This window comes from Cyrtonyx montezumae, unplaced genomic scaffold (genome assembly GCF_038088225.1).
Source record: "Cyrtonyx montezumae isolate F1298 unplaced genomic scaffold, pur_monq_1.0 scaffold_76, whole genome shotgun sequence".
NCBI classification, from domain to species: Eukaryota; Metazoa; Chordata; class Aves; order Galliformes; family Odontophoridae; genus Cyrtonyx; species Cyrtonyx montezumae.
Genome location: NW_027072085.1, coordinates 275,594 through 294,325, shown reverse-complemented (window position 1 = coordinate 294,325; position 18,732 = coordinate 275,594). Strand labels below are relative to the sequence as shown.

The window sequence follows — 18,732 nt, the reverse complement described above, 5'->3', positions numbered from 1 at the left end:
ACTTCTGTTGTGCTAACAATCGCTGCACGACAGGGGAAGGCGTAATCTGCAGTCCAAAATATATTACAGAGTGCTTTCGATGAGTACAGCACTTGAAAAGCTTCAGTGTTTGGCTCTGTTCTCACACAGCTCTCCAAAAGGGTTCGTGGTCCCACGCTCTCATTCTGTCCCTGGTGCTGGAAGCTGCCTTCCATGAAGCTCAGAAAGCACTGCAGGACTTCGTGCCATCAGTCTGAGACGCGAACTCCCGTCCCCAAACCCTGCAGAGAACGCTCCTGAGCGACTCAAAGGAAGATGAACCAAAACATCTGCTTCACTTTGATACCTTTTTGCTCCGAGTTTTTCACTTGGTGGCTGTGAGCTCATCAGCCTTCCCTGCCTAACCAAAGGCAGCAAGCAAAGGACAGAATGCCACGCTCAGCACTTTCACAAAGAAATAAGATGAAGCAGGGAGGCATGTTCCAGCCTGCTCACCCTATTTTAGAGTTACAACACACTGTAGCTATGTTACTATCGCTTCTTGCCTTCCTACTTTCTGAAGCTTCAGCAGTGCAGTGCCTCCGTGTGCCTTCGCCACGCACACATCGGCGAACCACTCATCCAAACCTTAACAGAAGCAAAACTCAAATTCATCTGTAAATACAGAGTGGGAAAACAGAATCTCCACTGCGTTTCCCTGTTTTTTTCCTCCTTAGCAGGCTGTCAGCTTTGATACCTTCATGTTTCTGGGGGACAAACCCAGCGAACTCACCCACTGCTCATCTTTGTGGACAGAGACAAACCATCTGCTGGCGCAGCTGAAGATGCTGCCCAAGTTTTAGGAGCCCCTCCAGCAGCGAGCTTGAGATCCCACCCAGAGATGGGAGTGCAGAGCACCCTCCTATTACTTTTCACACGAGAAGGATTCCTACTACTTCCCTGTGCTTCGGCAGCAAACTAAAGGCACTGAATTCCCACTCAATTCCCCCCTGAAAAGCACGGACAGTTGGGCCTCACAGCCACAAAGATGCTCACAGCTTGCTCCGAATCGGCCACAGGATTGCTTCTCCTCTCCACAGAAAGGAAAGATTAAGGGATCAATTTCATTTTCTGAAGCATAATTTCCAGTGCTAGAACTCGCTTTATTTCATCGCAGTACGAAAACAAAAAATAAATCCCCCTGGTGTAATATTCAAAGCATGCTGCAGTTTTAAACCCCGTTTACCATTTGTTTCTAGAAAAACAAATTTTCTCTCGTGCTGGAAATCAGCAGGATGCTGTAAACCATCGCTCCAACCATCACACAGCACTTCAGCACAGAAAGGAGCAGAGCATCCAAAGTGCACCACCACGAACTGGGGGCTGTTGTAAGCAGAGAGAATTTGGGTGGCAGACACAGACCGCTGCTTCCCCACGCTGTGCCTTTGGGTTATCCACCGGGCAAGGAGCATTCCAGAAACGCATTACTCACTTGTTTTGAAGGACAGTGCTCATTCTTCTCATCTGTCATCTTCCCACTCTTCGGTGGCCTCCGTGGTTGCTTGATGCTGGTTTTTATCGCGGGCCGGCACACATAGTTCTCAAGGTTCTTAGGAGGCTTTTTCGTTCTCTTTGCTTGGAGACCAATCTTCAGTTTCAAGTTTCCCTCCGAGAAGTTTGTTTCTTTCACTGAAAACTGCTGCTGGGCATCAGCCAGAGTCTCCTTCTTCCCATTCTCCGCACCGTTCCCCTCCCGATTCTTCTCACCGTCGTCTTCTTCCTTGGTGCAGCTTTCCAGGTCTACTTCTCCCTTTCCCACCAACGTGCCAATGTTTAGCAGAGAGGGGCTTTTCCCAGAAAACCCTTCAGAATCAGAGCCCAAGCCTAACATAGCAGTATTCCGAGGGTCCATCACAGGCGGAGTACCAAGCCTTGGGGGAACTGGAGGGAAGGTTTACGGCGACGTGTTCCTCAGAAGCTCGGTACTATTACTGGCAGCCAGCATCTTTTACTCTGCAAAAGGAAAACGGAGACAGAATAAACTCTGGTTTGAGAGCAGAAGTGAACTGAACACTTAAAACAACGATCGCAGAGCGACTGTATTTCAGGGAGCTCTGAACTCCAACCCTGCCCAGAACCTGCTGCAAAACCGAGTCTGCGAAGCTGCTTTCCAAACCACGGGCAAAAATCAGAGGCACGGAGTGAACTTTTCTGTTCATCCATGAGATGTTGTTACGATTAAAGAGAACACAGATCACCAGAATGAATTCCTTTCAGAATCAGGACCCAACTACTTCCTGGCATTGCCACGCCGACCCAAGGATATAGCTGCCCCTAAAGAATGATGCAGCTAATTAAGCCTATAACGAAGCGAGCAAAAATCAGAAACGATGGAGGTTTTAATCCCCTGAGCCATCAGATAAAGTTAAACCTAACCCACAGAACCAACCAAGGCGAGGGCTGCACCTACAGCTATCATTTTTCCATGAGAACATCCCCCAAAAATCAAAACCGGTGTCATTACTTGGCAGACTGGAGGTAATTGGACGAGAGCTCCATCCTACAGCCAGATTAAAATAATTAAAAAGCCAGTGGGGTGACACAGGAGACTGAGAGCACGGCAGTAACAGGTCCCTGGCCGAGGCCACTGGGCAACCTCGTGTCCATGGAAGTGGGATCCACACAAAGGAAAACTGTCCAGCGCTTCATATAACAACTCGTGGATCAGCTCGGATTTAGTGGCCTTCAAGAGGAGTGATTCCTGCAGGCTGTGATGCAATTCATCTCCCAAATCATCCTTCACACAAATGTGTCCTTCTCTCATCTGCTAACTGCAGCCCAGAGCAGCCACAACCCTTCAGTCACATTCCTACACACACAGTTGATTAATGAGCTTAAAATCTCACTCCGGGTTGAATCGAACTGGCTCCACGTTCCCTTTAGGCACCCACACACCAACTCCAGCAGCACAGTGCTGCCTCCAGAGCCCACGAGGTGCTCCATCCCACTGTGCCCTGAAGGGATCCAGAGCCATCCCAGAGACAGAGCCCCGAATCGATGGCTCTCATCAACACGTAGCAGGTCATTTCATTGAGCCATTAATTCCTCTCTGCACAGACAACAAAAATGCTAATCCCGGACCTAATCATCATTTTGCCTTGATCACTGTAATCTTCTTCTCTCTGACTCTCCAATTATCCCACTCTAATTCATACAGAATGTGTCTGCCAATTTGATCGTTTTCATAACCACGGACTGATTACATCTCATCCCTTTCAATCCCAATAACGGTTTTTTCTTCCCTACCCCACCATGTTCGGGCATCCCACGGCTGCGTGGCTCCTGAGCTGCTCCTGTGCCTCAGTGCTCTCTGTTTCACCACTCTGTGGGCTCTTTTTTGGCCTTTTTGCAGCTTTTTCCTACGTAACCTGCCTGCGTCCGCCTGTAGGACCGTTACCATTCCTCTGGCAGCTCGATGCCTTAAGATCTGGACAGCAAAGCCACGGCCCAGGGGCAGCTTCCAATGAATTTACCCCCAAAACTGCCAAGATTTGGTCCTTCCAGGACCAAAGATGATCACATGAACCTGAGGGACGTCCTCAGCTCGCAGAGGTGGACTATGGACTCCCGAAGCGACGCTCCCACGGTGCTGCCCCCAGAGGGGATCCCCACGTCCATCTGTGCCCAGTAAGGCCGGCGGGATGTGAAAGCAGCACAGCCCCTCCAAACTCATGTGCTGTCACCCAACCGCAGTGCTGCCGAGCTCCTAAGGGCAGCAGTCCCACCCCGAGCACAGTTCCTCCCCCAGCGCTCACCTTCTGCAGCCCCACAGCGGATCTGTGCACTGCAGCACCCACAAGTTTCACTTAAAGACCCACAGGGATGCCCCGGACTTGTTCCCACTCCACTCCGAGACATAACCCACATTTTCCAACAGCTTCCATGCATGGGATCTTCAAGTCGGCGCGGACTTCGCTCGATCAGGGGCTCTCCAGCACCAAAGAGCTGCGTGACCACACAGAGCACCACGCACATGCATCCTCACCACTACCCAGAGCAGAGCACGCCGAACTCTCAGTCCCCCATCCCTCAGATCCCACAGACCTCAAATCGCTCCTCAGCCAACAGGAGCATTTCCCACCTCTTTACACACCCCACTACCTGAGACTGAAGGGGGAGCACAGCGACGGCTCTCCTACTGATTCTCACTGGCGCATCCAACCCAGCACGGATCAAAGACGACACTTAAAAGCCGACCACCCTCAGGACAACACCACCTGCTTAAAAATAACTGCTGTGTAAGCATATGGGCTGCGTCTGCCTTCCTCCTGCGACAGCCCATGTCTTGCACCAGGCACTCAAACCGCCCCCGTTATCCTCACGGATGGCTTCACGCTCCTGAAAACAAAGTTCCCTCCTTTTGGCAGTTATGACTCAATTTTCTTTGGCCGTTCGTTAACGCTACGACATGGGGTGCTGCTCTGATGCCACGGGGTGCTGCCCTGATTTTATGAGGTGCTGCCCTGATGACTGCTGATTGCCTGTAGCGACCAACCAGACCCGGAGCCCAAAAAATGTGGACCATTTTGGTTCTGAAACCAAGACGCGTAGATCCTCCCCCGTCCCCCAGCGCCTTCCAGCATCACAGAGCTCAGAGCAGCTTTCATTTTCCAGTACGAATGCTCCTTCAGAACTCAAGCAGGCAAACAGATGATGATTTTAGAGCCCATCTCCACCCATATGCTCAGCCAGCTGCCGGAACTTCCCCACTCGCACTGAGGCAGCAGCGCCAGGGATCGGCCTCGGGGTCCCCACGGATGACCACGTGCAGCACAGCTCTCCGGGTTCGACCCTTTCCCACATTCTCAGAGCGCAACCCACCCCAACCAACGCAGGGAGAGCAATCCAAGCAAGCAAAGACGCGCAGAGGTGCCCTGCTCCTGGCAGCGGACCCACCGGAGCAGCACGCAGCCACCCCGCAGTGCCAGCACCCCAAACGCTCCCCCACGACACGGGGAGGTCGCAGCAGGAGCCCACTGCTGGGTTTCTCCTTCAACTCCTGACATCACACAGCTCCCAAGAGAGGGAATAGGCGCCCTGAGGCCATTGGATGGAAACCCACATTCCAGGCTCTTTCTAGTTCTCTGCGGGGTAATTAACGGGGTGAAGGAACCGCAAACCGAGGGTGAGAAACAGAAGTCAGTGAGGCTGGAGGTTCACGGAGCCATGGGGCTCGGAAGGGGAAATCAGCTCGTCCAAGCCTTGGCCAGCACGAAGGAAAGGACGACAACGCGTTTCGCCTTCTGAGCTCAGAACCACGAGGCCCAACCATCCCCATCCGAGCTCACAGAACGGAACGGGACCGAAACCGCAATTCCCAAGGCGAGATTTTGGGGGGCGGAGGGGTACAGCATCCAAACCCATCCTCCAGGACACCCCGAGCGCGCGGCCCGGCCGGGTTGCGAGGGGGGGGAGGGGGGTTGAACCCGAACCGAGGGAAACCCCTGAGCTCACCGGGGAACTTCCGAGCAGCCCCCGGGGAGCGGAACACCGGGGGGTCCCGCGGGGCCGCCCCGCACCGCCCCGAGCGCGGCTGTCAGCGCCGGGCCCGAGCCGGGGCTCCGCGGGCGCTGCAGGGCCGGGCGCTCGGGGCAGCGGCAGCGGGGGCAGCTCGCGGTCCGCCGCCCCGGGGCCGCCCTCCAACCGCTGTCAGCGGAGCCCCCGCCCCTCCCGGCTGTCACGGAGCCCCCGCCCCGCCCGCGCACGGCCCCGATCCGCCGCCGCGCACGGGATCCCCCCCCGCAGGCCGCGCCGCGCCGGATGGGATGCGGGGTGGGATGGGATGCGGGGTGGGATGGGGATGGGATGCGGGGTGGGATGCGGGGCGGCGCGGGGCGGGGCGGCCCTCCCCGCGGATCCCGGCCCCGCTCCCCTCCCCCCGGCTCCGGGCCCGAGGCGGTCCCAGTCCCCGCCCGCCGCCCTCTCTCTCTCCGCTCTCTCTCCCTCTCTCTCTCCGCTCTCTCTCCCGCCCTCCCGCTCCTCACCGTGTCAGCGACAGCACGGCCGGGACCGAGGACGGGCCTCCTCCGCGCCGCATCCTCCCGGCCGCCCGCGGGGACGGGGCCAGGGCGGGACCGGGACCGAGCGGCCGCGGCTCCGGCCGTGCTCCGAGCGAGGCGGCGAAACCAAAATGGCGGCGGCTCCTGCTCCACCGCGAGCGAGCGCCCGGCGCCCCGCCCCCCCGCCAGGCCCCGCCCCCCTCCGCCGGCCACACCCCCCCGCGCTCGTGGCCCCGCCCCCGCCCTGCAGCCTCGCGGGAGGGAGGGGGGGAGCTGCGTGAAGCGGCCGGAGCCCTCGGGTTGGGCCGGGCCGCGTTCGCGCTGCGCTTTTTGTCCCTTCCCGGCGGCCGTAGCTCCGCGCTCGGAGCGCTCTCGCGGGGATCCTCTCGGCGCGGGGTGAGTGCCGGGCTGAGCGGAGCGGGGCCTGCAGGCCGCCAGCCGCCTCCGGGGCCCGGCCCCGCCGCCAGCACGCTCCGAGCCCGCGCTCGGGCTGCGGGAGGGCGCGGTTTGGGCGGCGGGTGGGTGCGCTGAGGCCGCCTCCGGGCAGCGCCGTCCGAAATCTGCCGCTAAAGCGGAGCCGTGCGGGCTGAGAATCAAACGGGGCGCGAACTGCGTGACCCCGGTGCCGGTGCCGCCCGGTTTGGCTTTGCTGCGCTCGGTGCTACGCGCCCGTACCGCTGGGACGGCAGCTGGGATTGTTGGTGTGCGTGGGCTTGGAGCAGGAGCACCGCTGCCCCGGGTTAAGATCGATAGAAAACAGTTAAAAAACTGAGCCCCCCTCCTCCTGTCCCTGCAGAGAAAATGCTGAGAAGTGTGAGAGGATTCGTCTGCCGTCCTCTGAAGGTAAGCAGTGTGACAGCGTGCTGCCGCTTCCCGCGTTACTGCTGTCCTGGGACGTGCAATGACAGTTCATCTCCAGAGTAAGCACTCATGGTTCCTCTGGTCCTACGTTGGCCATACAGAGTCGGTGTATCCCTTCACGGGAAGAGAGGCAGCTCGGATGTGCTGTTCCTTCTGCGTTTTCCCGTTGGTGTAAATGTGAGACAGCAGATGTGCAAGCGGGCAGAGGGTTTGAATGGGGCACCTGATGAGAGCCCAACGTTGGGCACCCTGAAACACACAGAGTGCTCCGGGTTCTCCATCTTCAGCACCGCTGCTTTGAGGATGATGGGGGATCTGTTTGCTCTGTGCTGCTGGAAGAGGTGGAGGGAGGAAGGCAGCGTTCCCCGGCGGCGGTGCTGCGGGTGGGAGCTGAACCTCCCGCAGCTCAGCGCTGCAGGAACGGTGGCTCAGCAGCCGTTGCACGCCTGCCGTGGCTTCCTTGCTGTGAGGGGCTGCAGGTGTGGGTTGTGCTGTTGCCTTTTCAATGCCTCTTCGTCGCCGCTCGGTGCTTGGCTCAGAGGAGGATCTGTTCCCAGAGGGAAGGATCTGGTGGTGGCAGCAGCGTGTTGATCATGGCAGCCTGCACAGCAGAAGCAGTCGTTTCTAGAGAGCCAGCTCTGCAGCATCACGTAGGAACAGCTCCACCTTACGGCACATGACTTTATGATTAATCTCCCTGCACCACGTGACGCTCTGCTGCCATTTCAGGGATCCGAGTTAAACTGCAGCCCTTCCACCCGTGGAAACTCGCTGCGAAATCCTCTCTGTGTTGCTAGGATCGACGGTGTTAAAAGATGACGTGGGAATGCGAGAACTTCACGTGCGTGTTAGGGTTGTGCAGCCCTCTGCGTGAGCCCTGGAGGTGTGTGCTCGTGTTGGTGGCGTTCTGTGCCCAGGAGGGGCAGTGCTGCACGGCCTGCTGCTCCGGAGGGGGGACCCTGGGGCGTGCTGTGACTCCAGAAGGTCAGAACACACCGTGTGTTAAGAGTGGTATTGAACACCGAGTCATGGAACTGCTCAGGTGGGAGAAGATCATCAAGTCTGACCTCATCCTCACCGTGCTGCACTCACTCTGCCAGCCCAGTGCCCACCCACGACTCCCAGCACCGCTCCTGGCCTCGGTAGCACGGGGAATCCAACGTCTGATCTTCTGAGATGGTCCTTTTTCCAAATCGGTTTCGTTAAGCGTTATTCAAACGAGTTCTCGAGCTGCATCCAAACACACGTTAAAAAACACCACCCCACAGGCAGAGCCTGCAGTTAACCCTGGCTTAGTTCTCATTCCGTGGCTCTCCAGGAGCAGGCACCTTGCCTCTCCTCCCCAGCTCACACCGTGTGCTTCTCTGCAGGTTTGAGGAGGTGAGAGCATGGGATGCTCAAAGCCCACACGAGGGGCTGCAGCTCTGGGGGGGAGCGGCGTGCTGTGGTGGCCAGGTGGCAGTGGGTGCTCTCTGTATTTGCTCTCCTGTTAATGAGCATCGGCGTGCCTTGCTCTGGGCTGTGCATTAAGTCACCTGCGGGGATTAAGGACAGCCAAACGAGGCGTCCTAATTAATCGTTTGTACTTAGGGAGGAAGAGAGCGCGGAAGGAACGGAGGAGGTGGTATTAAAAAGGTGCTGAAGCACTGATGGAAGATCCCATCGTGCCGTCCCCGTGGGCTGGGGACACTGTGCCATGGGCGTGCTCTTCTGAGCCCTTGTGGCTCTCAGGTGACCCCGGAGGAGGAGGGGACGACAGCACAATGGCACCATGCAGCAGTGGAATGGAAACAGCTGTTCCTGTCTCTAAGCTTCGGCTCAGGACGGCCCTCATCCCCACGGACACACAGAGCAGGAACACACCCGCTCTGTTTCTGGCCTGCAACCCCTCCAGGCCGTGACGTGGACGGCGGCTTTCGGTTTTGCTTGCTTCGGTCGCAGCCTGTGGCGTAGACAAATGTTTTATTCATTGACAAACGCAGCTCATTTCGCTCATATTTTCTTTCACCATCACACAATGGAGCTCTTGTCCTTCTGCTCCTCGCTTTCTCGCCCGCGTCGGCTCAGCTTCGTGGGCGTGCTCCAGCAGTGTGCAGGGAGAAGGACTCAGCTTTGCTGCCTGCGTCGGATCCTCGGCCTCACCGGTGCTGCAGTGAGAGCGCCTGCACGCAGGGACACGGGGAAGGTCATCAGAAATATCACCCGCTGGGCAGCTCTGCACTGACCCCCCCGTGCTGGGGTGGCTGTGGGTTAGCAGGCAGCCTGCAGTTCCAGGGTGCTCGCTGCTCTTCGGAGTGTGGGCACTGCCTCCAGGAGCATGACCCGGTCAGGATCCGGCCCGGTGGGTGGAGGGAAATGGAAACGGTGCAGCAGCAGGCATCAAAAAGTGCCACGTGTTTTCACCTTCTTCCTCTTCCAATTGCAGTGACGTACTCCGTGTTGCTGTCTGATTGCCCTTTTCTCTCCTCAGTTGGACCATGGCTACGCTCTCCACGCGGCAGCCAAGGATGGCTTGAGTTCTGTCGTCAGCCACGATGTCCAAATCCCAGCAGAAAAACCGAGGGCAGTTTTCTATACCAACCAGAACGACCCGGTGAGTCGGTGCCGTGCACGTGCTGCAGCCGGGAGTGCTCCCGGGGACCGTGCTGTTCTGGGCCGCAGAAGGGCAAGGAGCAGAGGGCAGCGGTCCCAGCCCCGAGCACGGCGGGCTGTGGCTTTGCAGTCTGAAACAAAACCTGGGTTTAAAACACCACAGGGCTGCTCTGCGGCCCCGGAGCTCCCGGGAACAAGTATTGATAGTTGCACGGATGAAACGGATTAATATATTGTGCGGGCTCAGACGGGGCTCAGGTTGTCATCAGACACCACTAGTTTCAATTGCAGGGTTATTCTTCCCTGGCTAACCTCCCCAGATGGGCAGTGAGGGGGGGATACACAGAGCACCCCAGATAACCTCGGCGCGGCGTAGCTCTCCAGCACCATAATTCCAGCCCGATTCTCTTCGGCTGGAGCACAAAATGCAGTGGGATAAATGAGTGGAATAAGCCTCCGAGATGCTTTTCTGCTGCCTCTGTAATTGGAGTCTTTCAATGCCGATTCCTCGGGGGTCTCTATGGAAACAGCAGCATGCAGATGATCCCGCTCACGTGGTCCGAGTGTCTCTATAGATTGCACAGAAGGGTCCAGATGGTGAGAATTGTCTCTGCTGTCCTGTGCCTACCATTTACGTTGCTGGGCAACTGCCTCTGGCACTCTGACTTCACGTGCCCGATGTTTGGCCACAACCACCACCGCTGCTTCGTTCCTCCAGCGGGCTTCGTCAGCAAACCCCATCGTGCCGACTGCACTCCTGTTTGTGTGCTCTAAGGCCCCATTAAAAATGGATTAAGGGGGCCGGATGAAAACTCAATTTTTAATAAGGTGTAGCTTTCATGTGTGCCCCTCTTAGCAGAGCTCCAAGTGACGAAGCGCGACCGTACGGTTATGCATTCGGTCCATGATGAAACAGATTAAAAGTGATCAGTGGAGCAGTGCTGAGCACAAACGCAGCTGCTGGTAGTCTGTGTCAAACCACTGCTTGTTCAGAGCATCCCTACCAGGGGAATGCTCGAGTCCTGGCCTTAAGGAAAGGCCACCGGAACCGAGCGGACGGTGCTGTTGAGGTGCAGTGGTTCATAAGGTTGGAAAGGACCTACAAGATCATCCAGCCCAACCATCCTATCAGCATCCCTACCCAACTACTAAATCCAATCCCTAATCAAATCAGATCCTCCCCTGGTGGTCAGGGGGAGTGGACCAGGGAAGGATTTGATGCTCTCCTGAAGCACAGTGCCATCAGTGGCAGCTCTTGGTGCGGAGCTGCAGCACCCTGCTTGCTGTTTGATGCCAGCTGGGATATCCTGGGGGCTCTTCCCGTGCCAGAAATCTCCCGATAACTACAATTCCTGCCTGACTTTCACGTGCTGTTTCTTCTGACTCGGAAAACAGATGCTTGTTTGGACTGAGTGGTCCCCCCCCCGTCTCTGTGTGCAGAACAGAGCTGGTGCGTTTCAGGCTGTTACCGTTTGCTCTTTGCTCTCCCAGGCCAAGCACAGCGAGCAGCACGAGGGCCGCCACTACAGCATTCCCCTTGAGGAGGTGAAGGCTGTTTTTCCCCACGGACTGCCCCCCCGTTTCCAGCAGCAGGTACTTCACATTGCAGTGCCTTGTGTGAGAGCGGCAGCAACGATGTTACGATGGACTGAGGCACAGTGGGGGTTTCCCTCTGCTGCTGCTGTCCGGGAGAGGCCCTCAATGTACCCATCAGAGGTGGAGTCACAGGAGGAAGAGCTGCAGTGCTCTGATTCTCACTCTCTGATTCTCACTCTCTGATTCTCACTCTCTGATTCTCACTCTCTGATTCTCACTCTCTGATTCTCACTCTCTGATTCTCACTCTCTGATTCTCACTCTCTGATTCTCACTCTCTGATTCTCACTCTCTGATTCTCACCCTCTTCCTTTCTCAGATTAAGACCTTCAACGAAGCCTGCGTGATGGTGCGAAAACCTGCCCTGGAGCTTTTCACCTACCTGAGAAACACCAACTTCGCCCACCCCGTCGTCAGATACGTGATCTGTATCCTTTTAACTCGATAGCAGTTGGATGCAAGCAGGTGAATTTACGCACGTGAGAGCGGTGTTTTGCTGTGTGCTGGGTGTCGTGGTTTGTGCTTCAGGAGCCGTCTCTGCCCCCTCTGTCGTCAGCAAAGCCACCAAGAGGTTCCCAACTTCGCTGTGAGCCACGTTGGGTGTAGGCACCGCACAGCGGAGGGAATCACAGCTCTGAAGTGCTGCGCTGTGGGGGTGTGGGGAGAAGGAATTCTCCAGCCCTGCTTCCTTGGCCAACAATTAACACCACTCTGAAGCATCTCTTGGAGGCTTTCCTTGACAGAGTGTACTGGAGATGGAGAGAGAGGAACTGGGAAAACCATGACCCTGTGCCACGTGGTTCACTTCTGCGCGCGGCAGGGCTGGCTGCTGCTGCACATCCCGGACGGTAAGAGCCCACGGCAGTGACGTGACCGCATCAGGGACGCGGGGCCGAGTGTGAGCAGGGAGGTACTGCTTCAAGAGGCAGCTGTGGGATGCTGAAGGCGATCCCTTGTTGATTTTCCCTGGTGCTGAGGTCTCACAAAGCTCAAAGATCTAAAACGGAATGGAATGAGAGAGGGTTTTCCCATTTCCTCATGTGTTATACCCACTGTGACAGGATGAGATTTGTCAGTGGGGGTCGGTGTCAGCTCTGTCCTCGTGGGACGGCTTTGGCCATTACTGTTGGCAGACTGCTCCCCTCAGTGCAGCAGAACAAGAGGGGCACCCACCCGACGCGCATAAAACATCTTGACTCAAAACTGCGACCGCTTCCCTCTGCTTTGCAGCTCACCTCTGGGTGAAGAACTGCAGGGAGCTCATGCAGTCCTCCTACAAGAAGGAGCGGCTCGATCAGCCTCTGCAGGCCTCCTTCTGGCTCAGGAACTTCAGGACCACGAACGAGCACTTCCTAAAGGAGGTTCGTGGGCTCTGACGAGTCGTGCTTTGTATCTGGGGGAGATGGTCGGCACAGGATCACCTCTCAGGGACCGCGTGTGCTGCTCTGTGAAGTCTGCGTGTGCCCGTGGATGAGAAATGCTTCACGAACAAACGCTCACGTTGTGCACACAAAACCAACCCTAGAATGGTTTGTTTTTTTACAGGAAAGGCAGCCGTTGAAATCCCTCTGTGGGGACGGCTGCCTTCGTAGAGCTGCTTTCTCGATTTAATTGTTCTCTTACACAGATTAAAACACAACAAAAATACGTGTGGGGCAAACGAGACAGCACGGAGCAGGGCAGGCCGCTGGGAGAAGTGGTGGAGCAGGTGAGGAGCAAGAGCTGCCTCCAGCTTTTATTAAACGAGTGCTCGTCGAGGCTGTCCTCCCTTCCTGACCCCTTCGGGGGGCAGACAGTGCCCCAGCGATACGTATTCACACAGACAACCCGAGCTGTGTTCCTTTTCCTCCTTGAGGGCATCACTCGAGTGAAGAACGCCAGCGACGCGGTCGGGGTGGTGCTGAAGGAGCTCAAGCAGCAGTGCCATCTGGGATCGTTCAGAGTCCTCGTGGCGGTGGATGGAGTCAATGCACTCTGGGGAAGGACGACGTTAAAGAAGGAGGACAAAAGTCCTGTAAGAAGAGAGGGGGGACGTGGCTGCGGAGGGAGGGCGTGGGGGCACGGTGTTCTGGCTCAGGTTCGGTGGCAGTCCCTGCTGTTGAGGTCAGACTGTGGAGGGACGTGCAGGTTCCACCCCGGGCTTCAGTTTTAACTGAAGAAAGTCGTCTCAATAAGAAAAACAGCAGAGAGGGTTTGGGTGCTTCTCTGCCCCATTACTGGGGCGGGATAGGGAGAAGGAATGCACACAAAGGGCTCTCGTAGTAATTGAAAGCGGAGGAGAGGAATTCATTTCTCACGTATAAAAACTGCTGACAAAAAGGAGTGACCCCAGCCCCTCTCCATCAGGTTTCTCCGGACGAGCTGACGCTGGTGCACAACCTGAGGAAGATGATGATGAATAACTGGGTGAGTTCTGGTCCTTCAGTTTAATAAGGCAAATTCAGCAACGCCTACCACTGCCCCAGTGTTCCTTCAGGGGAGGAGAGCTCGAGCAGCGTGCAGCTGCTCGGGGGCAGCATCCCACTGATGCTCAGCAGTGGATGTGTGGAGCCGTTGGGCACACACACAGCGATCCCTTTCCTGAAGGGGTTGTAGCTCGCTCCTCGAGACCGCAGTACTGACCCTCTGGTGCTGACGTTGCAGTTGATGGTTTTGTTGAAGTAGGGAGAACTTTTTGCTGCTCTGCTGTCATTCCTTTGGGTGCTGATGTGTCTCGGGGGCTTTAACTGCATATGGGAGAGCTCTTTTTAAAGTCCTGGGGATGCTCTGGGTGAGGAGTTGTAGGGGGCACGGGTCGGTGCCAGCGCTAACGCAGCTGAGGGTGCTGCAGTGGCTCCAGGACACAGCATTTGGGAGCTGAGACGCCGTGGGGACGCAGCCTGGGAGCTGTGCCCGTTTCACGGTGTGCTTTACCCCTCTGTTTCAGAGCGGTGGAGCTGTTGTGACCACACTCAGCCAGACCGGTTCCCTCTTCAAACCCAGCTCTGCCCACCTGCCCCACGAGCTGCTGGGAAAGGTGAGCGGCTGCGGCCTCTCCCCTCCTTCACACTGATGGAGCCGCGCTCAGCCCCAGGGCTGCAGCCCTTTCCCTGCTCCCCCCCCCGGGCTCAAAATCACCTTCGTTCCCTTTGGGGGCTCCGCGTCCCTTCCACCCCACCCCCCTTTTGCAGGAGGGCTTCGATGCGTTGGATCCCTTCGTCCCCGTCCTCGTTCCCAACTACACGGAGCAGGAGTTTGAGAGCTGCTACCACTACTACCTGCACTGCCGCTGGCTGCAGCACGAGAAGGGTGAGCGCCCGCCGGACCGGGCTGGGGGGGCTGCACTGTGGGGTCTCTGTGCCCCCCCTCAGTGCCCCCCCCCTCTCTTACAGCGCGCACGGAGGACGGCAAAGAGGAGCTGCGCTTCCTCAGCGGCTCCAACCCGTGGCAGTTGGAGCGGCTCTCGGCGCCGTTGTAGTCAATAAAGGCCGCGAAGCCCCGCACGTGTGCGTCCGTGGGGGGGGGGAAACCTCGTGGGGGTGGGGGGTGGGGGGCGGGGCCGCTTCGCGACGCAATTCCTGTCGCGACACACTTCCGATGGGGAGAGCGCGGAGCGGCGGCGGCGGCGCGCGATGGCGGGCGAGGCGGTGACGCTGCAGCTCGGGCATTACGCGTCCTGCGTGGGCGCCCACTGGTGGGGGCTGCAGGTGGGGCCGCGGGGCCGAGGCCGCTCCCGGGGCGGGCGGAGCTCCGCTCTCACGCTCTCTCCGTTCCGTCCTTTCCCCTCTCCCCGCAGCGCGGTCCGCCGCCGGGCACCGAGCTGAGCCATGCCGCGCTGCTGCGCGCCGGGCGGGGGGGCTGCACGCCGCGCCTCATCGCGCTGGAGCTCAAAGGTACGGGGGTGCGGGATTATATCATTATATCCCCCCCCCCCTCCCCCGCGCGCCCGGTGGTCGCCCCATCCCCGGTGACCGCCGTCTCTTGCAGGCGGTGTGGGGCCGCTGGAGCGCGGCGGGGCCCCCCCGGAGCCGCTGTCGGCATGGTGAGTCCCGGGGATGCGGTGGGGGCGGTGCGGGGCCGCCGTCAGCTGCCGCCGCTGTGCGTTGGTTGCAGGCGCGGGGACGTGGCCAACTACGCGGAGCCGCCGCCGGGAGAGGGGGAAGCGATGCGGGATCGCGGGCAGCGGGCGGTGAGAGAGCGGCGGGGAAAACTATGGGGGGGAGGGGGGGGGGGAAAGCACCGCAGCCGCTTTACCCCCGGAGCTCCACCGGTGCCCCCGGGTACCGTGCGCAGAGCCCGGCTCCGTCCCCGTTCGCCCTTCGGTACTCACGGGGCTCTGCGGGGTGAAGCATCCGTCCCAGCGCAGCGCTTTTCTTTAGGGCGACGCCTCCGCTGAGGGAGACGGCAGCTCCAGCGCTCCCACTCACGGTGCGTGTCCCTCTGCACGGTACCGCCGTCGTGCTGTCCCGGTGGGGTTCGGTTCTGCTGCTGGAGATGGAAGAAGGGCAGAGCGGTCCCTGTGGCACCGCGAGGAGGGGTAGCAGGGCGACCCCTCCTCGCTTAGAGCAGCAGTAGAAAAGAAGCAGAGAGCTCAAACCATCCCCGCCAACTGCAGGGATGCTCTCCTTTCTCCTTTTCTCCGTTTGAGGGGATGGTGAGTGGAGAAGACCTTCCCAGCTCTTCCTTTGCCCTCCAGATGCAGCTCTGGCCCCGGGCAGCGATGTGCAGCTCTGGTCCGATTACCTCAGTGTGCAGCTGCACCCCAAAAGCGTCTACATCCTCCAGCAGTACAACCACGATGGGTACGGCCACGCGTGGAGACCCCATCTGCTACCCCCAGTGAGCTCTTCACTTTGCATTCTAGGTATATTAGGAGCACAATTAAGAGTGCTTCCTCTTTTCATCCAGAGATTCTGGCCGCCTAGAAGCCTTCGGGCAAGGAGAAAGGCTCCTGCAGGATGCTGCGTGCGTGGAGGAGCTGGAAGATCGCCTGCACTTCTATGTGGAGGAGTGTGACTATCTGCAGGTGGGACAGCTTGGCCCAACCTCTGCCCTTTCACTTTTCCCTGGCTCGGGATTAAGCAGCAGCAGCCCAGAGCCCGGCTCTCGTTTTGCACAGGGATTTCAGGTCCTCTGTGACCTACACGATGGGTTCTCCGGCGTTGGGGCCAAGGTGACAGAACTGCTGCACGACGAGTACTCAAGGAAAGGAATCCTGACCTGGGGCCTGACTCCAGTCACCCGTAACCTGGGAGTAAGAAACAAACCCACAGGGAACAGCTGAAGCCCTTCTGTCCAATGCAGTGACATTCTTTCTTTGCACCTTTTTTATTTCCCCCCCCTCCCAGGATCCTCAGAAGAACTTCTACAGAGTGCTGAACGCAGCGCTGGGCATCGCACACCTCTCCGCTCACAGCTCGCTCTTCTGCCCCCTGTCCCTCCGTGGCGGTCTGGGACTCGAGCCCCATCCACCCACTGCATTTCCCTACGTCAGCTACGACGTATGTCCCGTGCCCCACCCCCCCCCACAACAGATTGACCACTGCAGTTATTCTCTGCAGCTCCGTGGCTCTGGGGTGTACTTGGCCACGTTCTGCTCAGCAGAAATCGCACCTTTTCCCCATTGTCAGCAGAGCCTGAACTGCTTGCTCCTGTTCGCTGACTTCCATTACGTATCACTTAAAGGAGGAGCTCAGTTCTTCTGTTCCTTAACAGTCCTGGCTGCCCCTTCTGCAGGCGGCCCTGAACTACCACAGCAGCGCAGTTCTGGCGGCAGCGCTCGATGCCCTCACCGTTCCTTACCGCCTCTCTTCCTCCCGGGGCTCCATGATGCACCTTGCTGAAATGCTCAGTTTCTCTGGGAGAAAGGTGAGGGTGTAAGAGCTGCTGTCCTGCATCAGGCACGGGCAGCAACGGAGGAGACACAGGCAGGAGGATGGGGGCACCGCGGAGCAGGAATTGTCAGCTCTCTGCCCGCAGGTTGTGGCTGCGTGGGCTGCGGTTCCCTTCCCTGCTGTGCGTGGCCACTCGCTCCCAGACACTTTGTGCGCACACCAGGACCTGCCCTGGAAGCTCCTGTCCTCGTGCAGGGAGCAAAAGCCCAGCTGCTGTTTTGCTCAGTCCGTTGTGCTAAGAGGAATTTGCAAAGAAAACCCCATCAGGTAACGAACTCTTGAACGCCGCCTTCCATCAGCACTGCACCTCTGTCAGAAGTAATCTCTTAGCTGCTGTCCATCAGGAGTCCAGGGTTCTCATTTGCTATTTAGCTGCATAGCAGAGCGGTTAAAAAGCATCTGAGACAGCCGTGCCTTCATTCAGGGCCCCCTGAAAACCAGGGCTTTCTTTTCCACGCAGCCATCCGGGGCAGCAGCCTCCGTCCCTGCTCCACGCCTGCGACACAGCCGAGCAGGTGCTGCAGTACCACTTACACACCGTGTTTCCCGGGGCGTTCAGGTTGGTGGGAGCCTCCTTAGGGAGCAGAGTGGCAATGGAAGATGGTTTGGGGTAACTTCACCCTCTTCCCCACAGCACAGCCCACGTTCTCGAGCAGCCGTGTGTCACTCTACCTCCATATCCCCCCATTTTTTCTCCTCTGCTGACCCGCCAAGGCTTCCTCACAGACCATCTTTCCAGTCACTCTGCAGCAGGTAACGTGGCCCCTTACAATTATTTTACACCAGAAAACCATCCTGTGGGGCGGAGGGGTCTAGCAGAGGTTAAGCATCTTTTTTTTATCCTGAGTTTGTGGGGCCACACAGAGTGGGAGTACAGCGACTGCTCATCGAGAGCGCTGCGAAGCAGAGCAGGGAAACAAGTTTTGGTCTCTGTGTTGAAGTAGAGGGAGCAGGGAAACAAGTTTTGGTCTCTGTGTTGAAGTAGAGGGAGCAGGGAAACAAGTTTTGGTCTCTGTGTTGAAGTAGAGGCCTTTTTGCCCCTCAGCTGTTGAAAGCATCCCTGTGCTGACGTCGCTGCAGTCCTCACCAGTTCTGCGCACGCTCCTCCGTGAGCTCTGCAGGGACCTCCAGAAGTTGGGCACCCGGCGCTGCTCCGCCTTCTTCGCCGCGGGAGTGGAAGAGGACGACTTCCACGAGGCCTTAGAGGAGCTCAGGGCTCTCTCACAGTGCTACGAAATGGGTTTTGAAGCTGATAACTCTGAGGATGAAAGCGACTCAGACTGACGCAGCTTTATTACTGGGGACAGGGGAAGGGAGATTCTTCTGCTTTCCAAATAAAGGGAGTGGCTCTGAAAGTGCCCCAACTGCGACTTTCTTTTTATTTCTGACTATGGAAAGGCCAGCTCCAGGCGTGCAGGTACTTGCACTTGTGTTCTGGAGGAGGGAAGCTGCTTCTCTGGTTGTTTTTGCAGACTCTGCACCCAACTCAGGTGCTCTGGAGTTAAGACCACACAATAAATACAATCAATTCTGTTACCTGTCCCATACACAGCCAACACAGAGGAGCAGATTTACAAAAACATCTTGTGTTCCACACGAAAACAGACATCTTATGTACACTGTTTACATCTTTTGCAAAGGTAGGAGGGCCCAAATCTCTACCACAGATGGAAACACCACTTCTGCCACCCTGCTTCCCACTGATTCTAACGGATGCTGTTGCTCTTTGTTCCCTCAGATTGATAGAAAGTGCTGCTGGTCAGAAAACGAAAGGAAGTCAACCACAAAAAGGTG

At 57.7% G+C, this 18,732-nt stretch overlaps 3 protein-coding genes across 3 annotated transcripts in view; 2 read left to right on the top strand and 1 right to left on the bottom strand.

Moving 5' to 3' along the window:
* The window catches only part of ASH1L (ASH1 like histone lysine methyltransferase), a 38,567-nt gene extending 32,429 nt beyond the window's left edge, over nucleotides 1–6,138 (bottom strand). Inside the window, exons 1-2 of the mRNA XM_065751609.1 lie at nucleotides 6,003–6,138; nucleotides 1,451–1,971 (exon numbers count right to left, since the gene is read on the bottom strand). Of these exons, the coding sequence (XP_065607681.1) occupies nucleotides 1,451–1,870 (420 nt within the window). The 5' untranslated portion in view covers nucleotides 1,871–1,971; nucleotides 6,003–6,138. The remainder of the gene's footprint in view (nucleotides 1–1,450; nucleotides 1,972–6,002) is intronic.
* A 680-nt stretch (nucleotides 6,139–6,818) lies between these two features.
* On the top strand, nucleotides 6,819–14,548 carry DAP3 (death associated protein 3). Its single transcript, XM_065751606.1, has 12 exons — nucleotides 6,819–6,860; nucleotides 9,349–9,471; nucleotides 10,962–11,063; nucleotides 11,385–11,493; nucleotides 11,821–11,913; nucleotides 12,296–12,426; nucleotides 12,693–12,773; nucleotides 12,921–13,079; nucleotides 13,412–13,471; nucleotides 13,992–14,081; nucleotides 14,236–14,353; nucleotides 14,437–14,548. Exons 1-12 carry the CDS (start codon nucleotides 6,819–6,821, stop codon nucleotides 14,520–14,522), a joined length of 1,194 nt encoding a protein of 397 aa, XP_065607678.1. The 3' UTR covers nucleotides 14,523–14,548.
* Nucleotides 14,549–14,666: 118 nt separating this feature from the next.
* MSTO1 (misato mitochondrial distribution and morphology regulator 1) lies at nucleotides 14,667–18,698 on the top strand. The gene is made up of 14 exons (XM_065751612.1): nucleotides 14,667–14,751; nucleotides 14,841–14,937; nucleotides 15,032–15,086; nucleotides 15,158–15,233; nucleotides 15,424–15,472; nucleotides 15,741–15,846; nucleotides 15,953–16,070; nucleotides 16,164–16,298; nucleotides 16,393–16,545; nucleotides 16,781–16,912; nucleotides 17,024–17,205; nucleotides 17,399–17,497; nucleotides 17,573–17,691; nucleotides 17,984–18,698. Exons 1-14 carry the CDS (start codon nucleotides 14,677–14,679, stop codon nucleotides 18,220–18,222), a joined length of 1,635 nt encoding a protein of 544 aa, XP_065607684.1. The 5' UTR covers nucleotides 14,667–14,676; the 3' UTR covers nucleotides 18,223–18,698.
* Nucleotides 18,699–18,732: the final 34 nt, after the last annotated feature.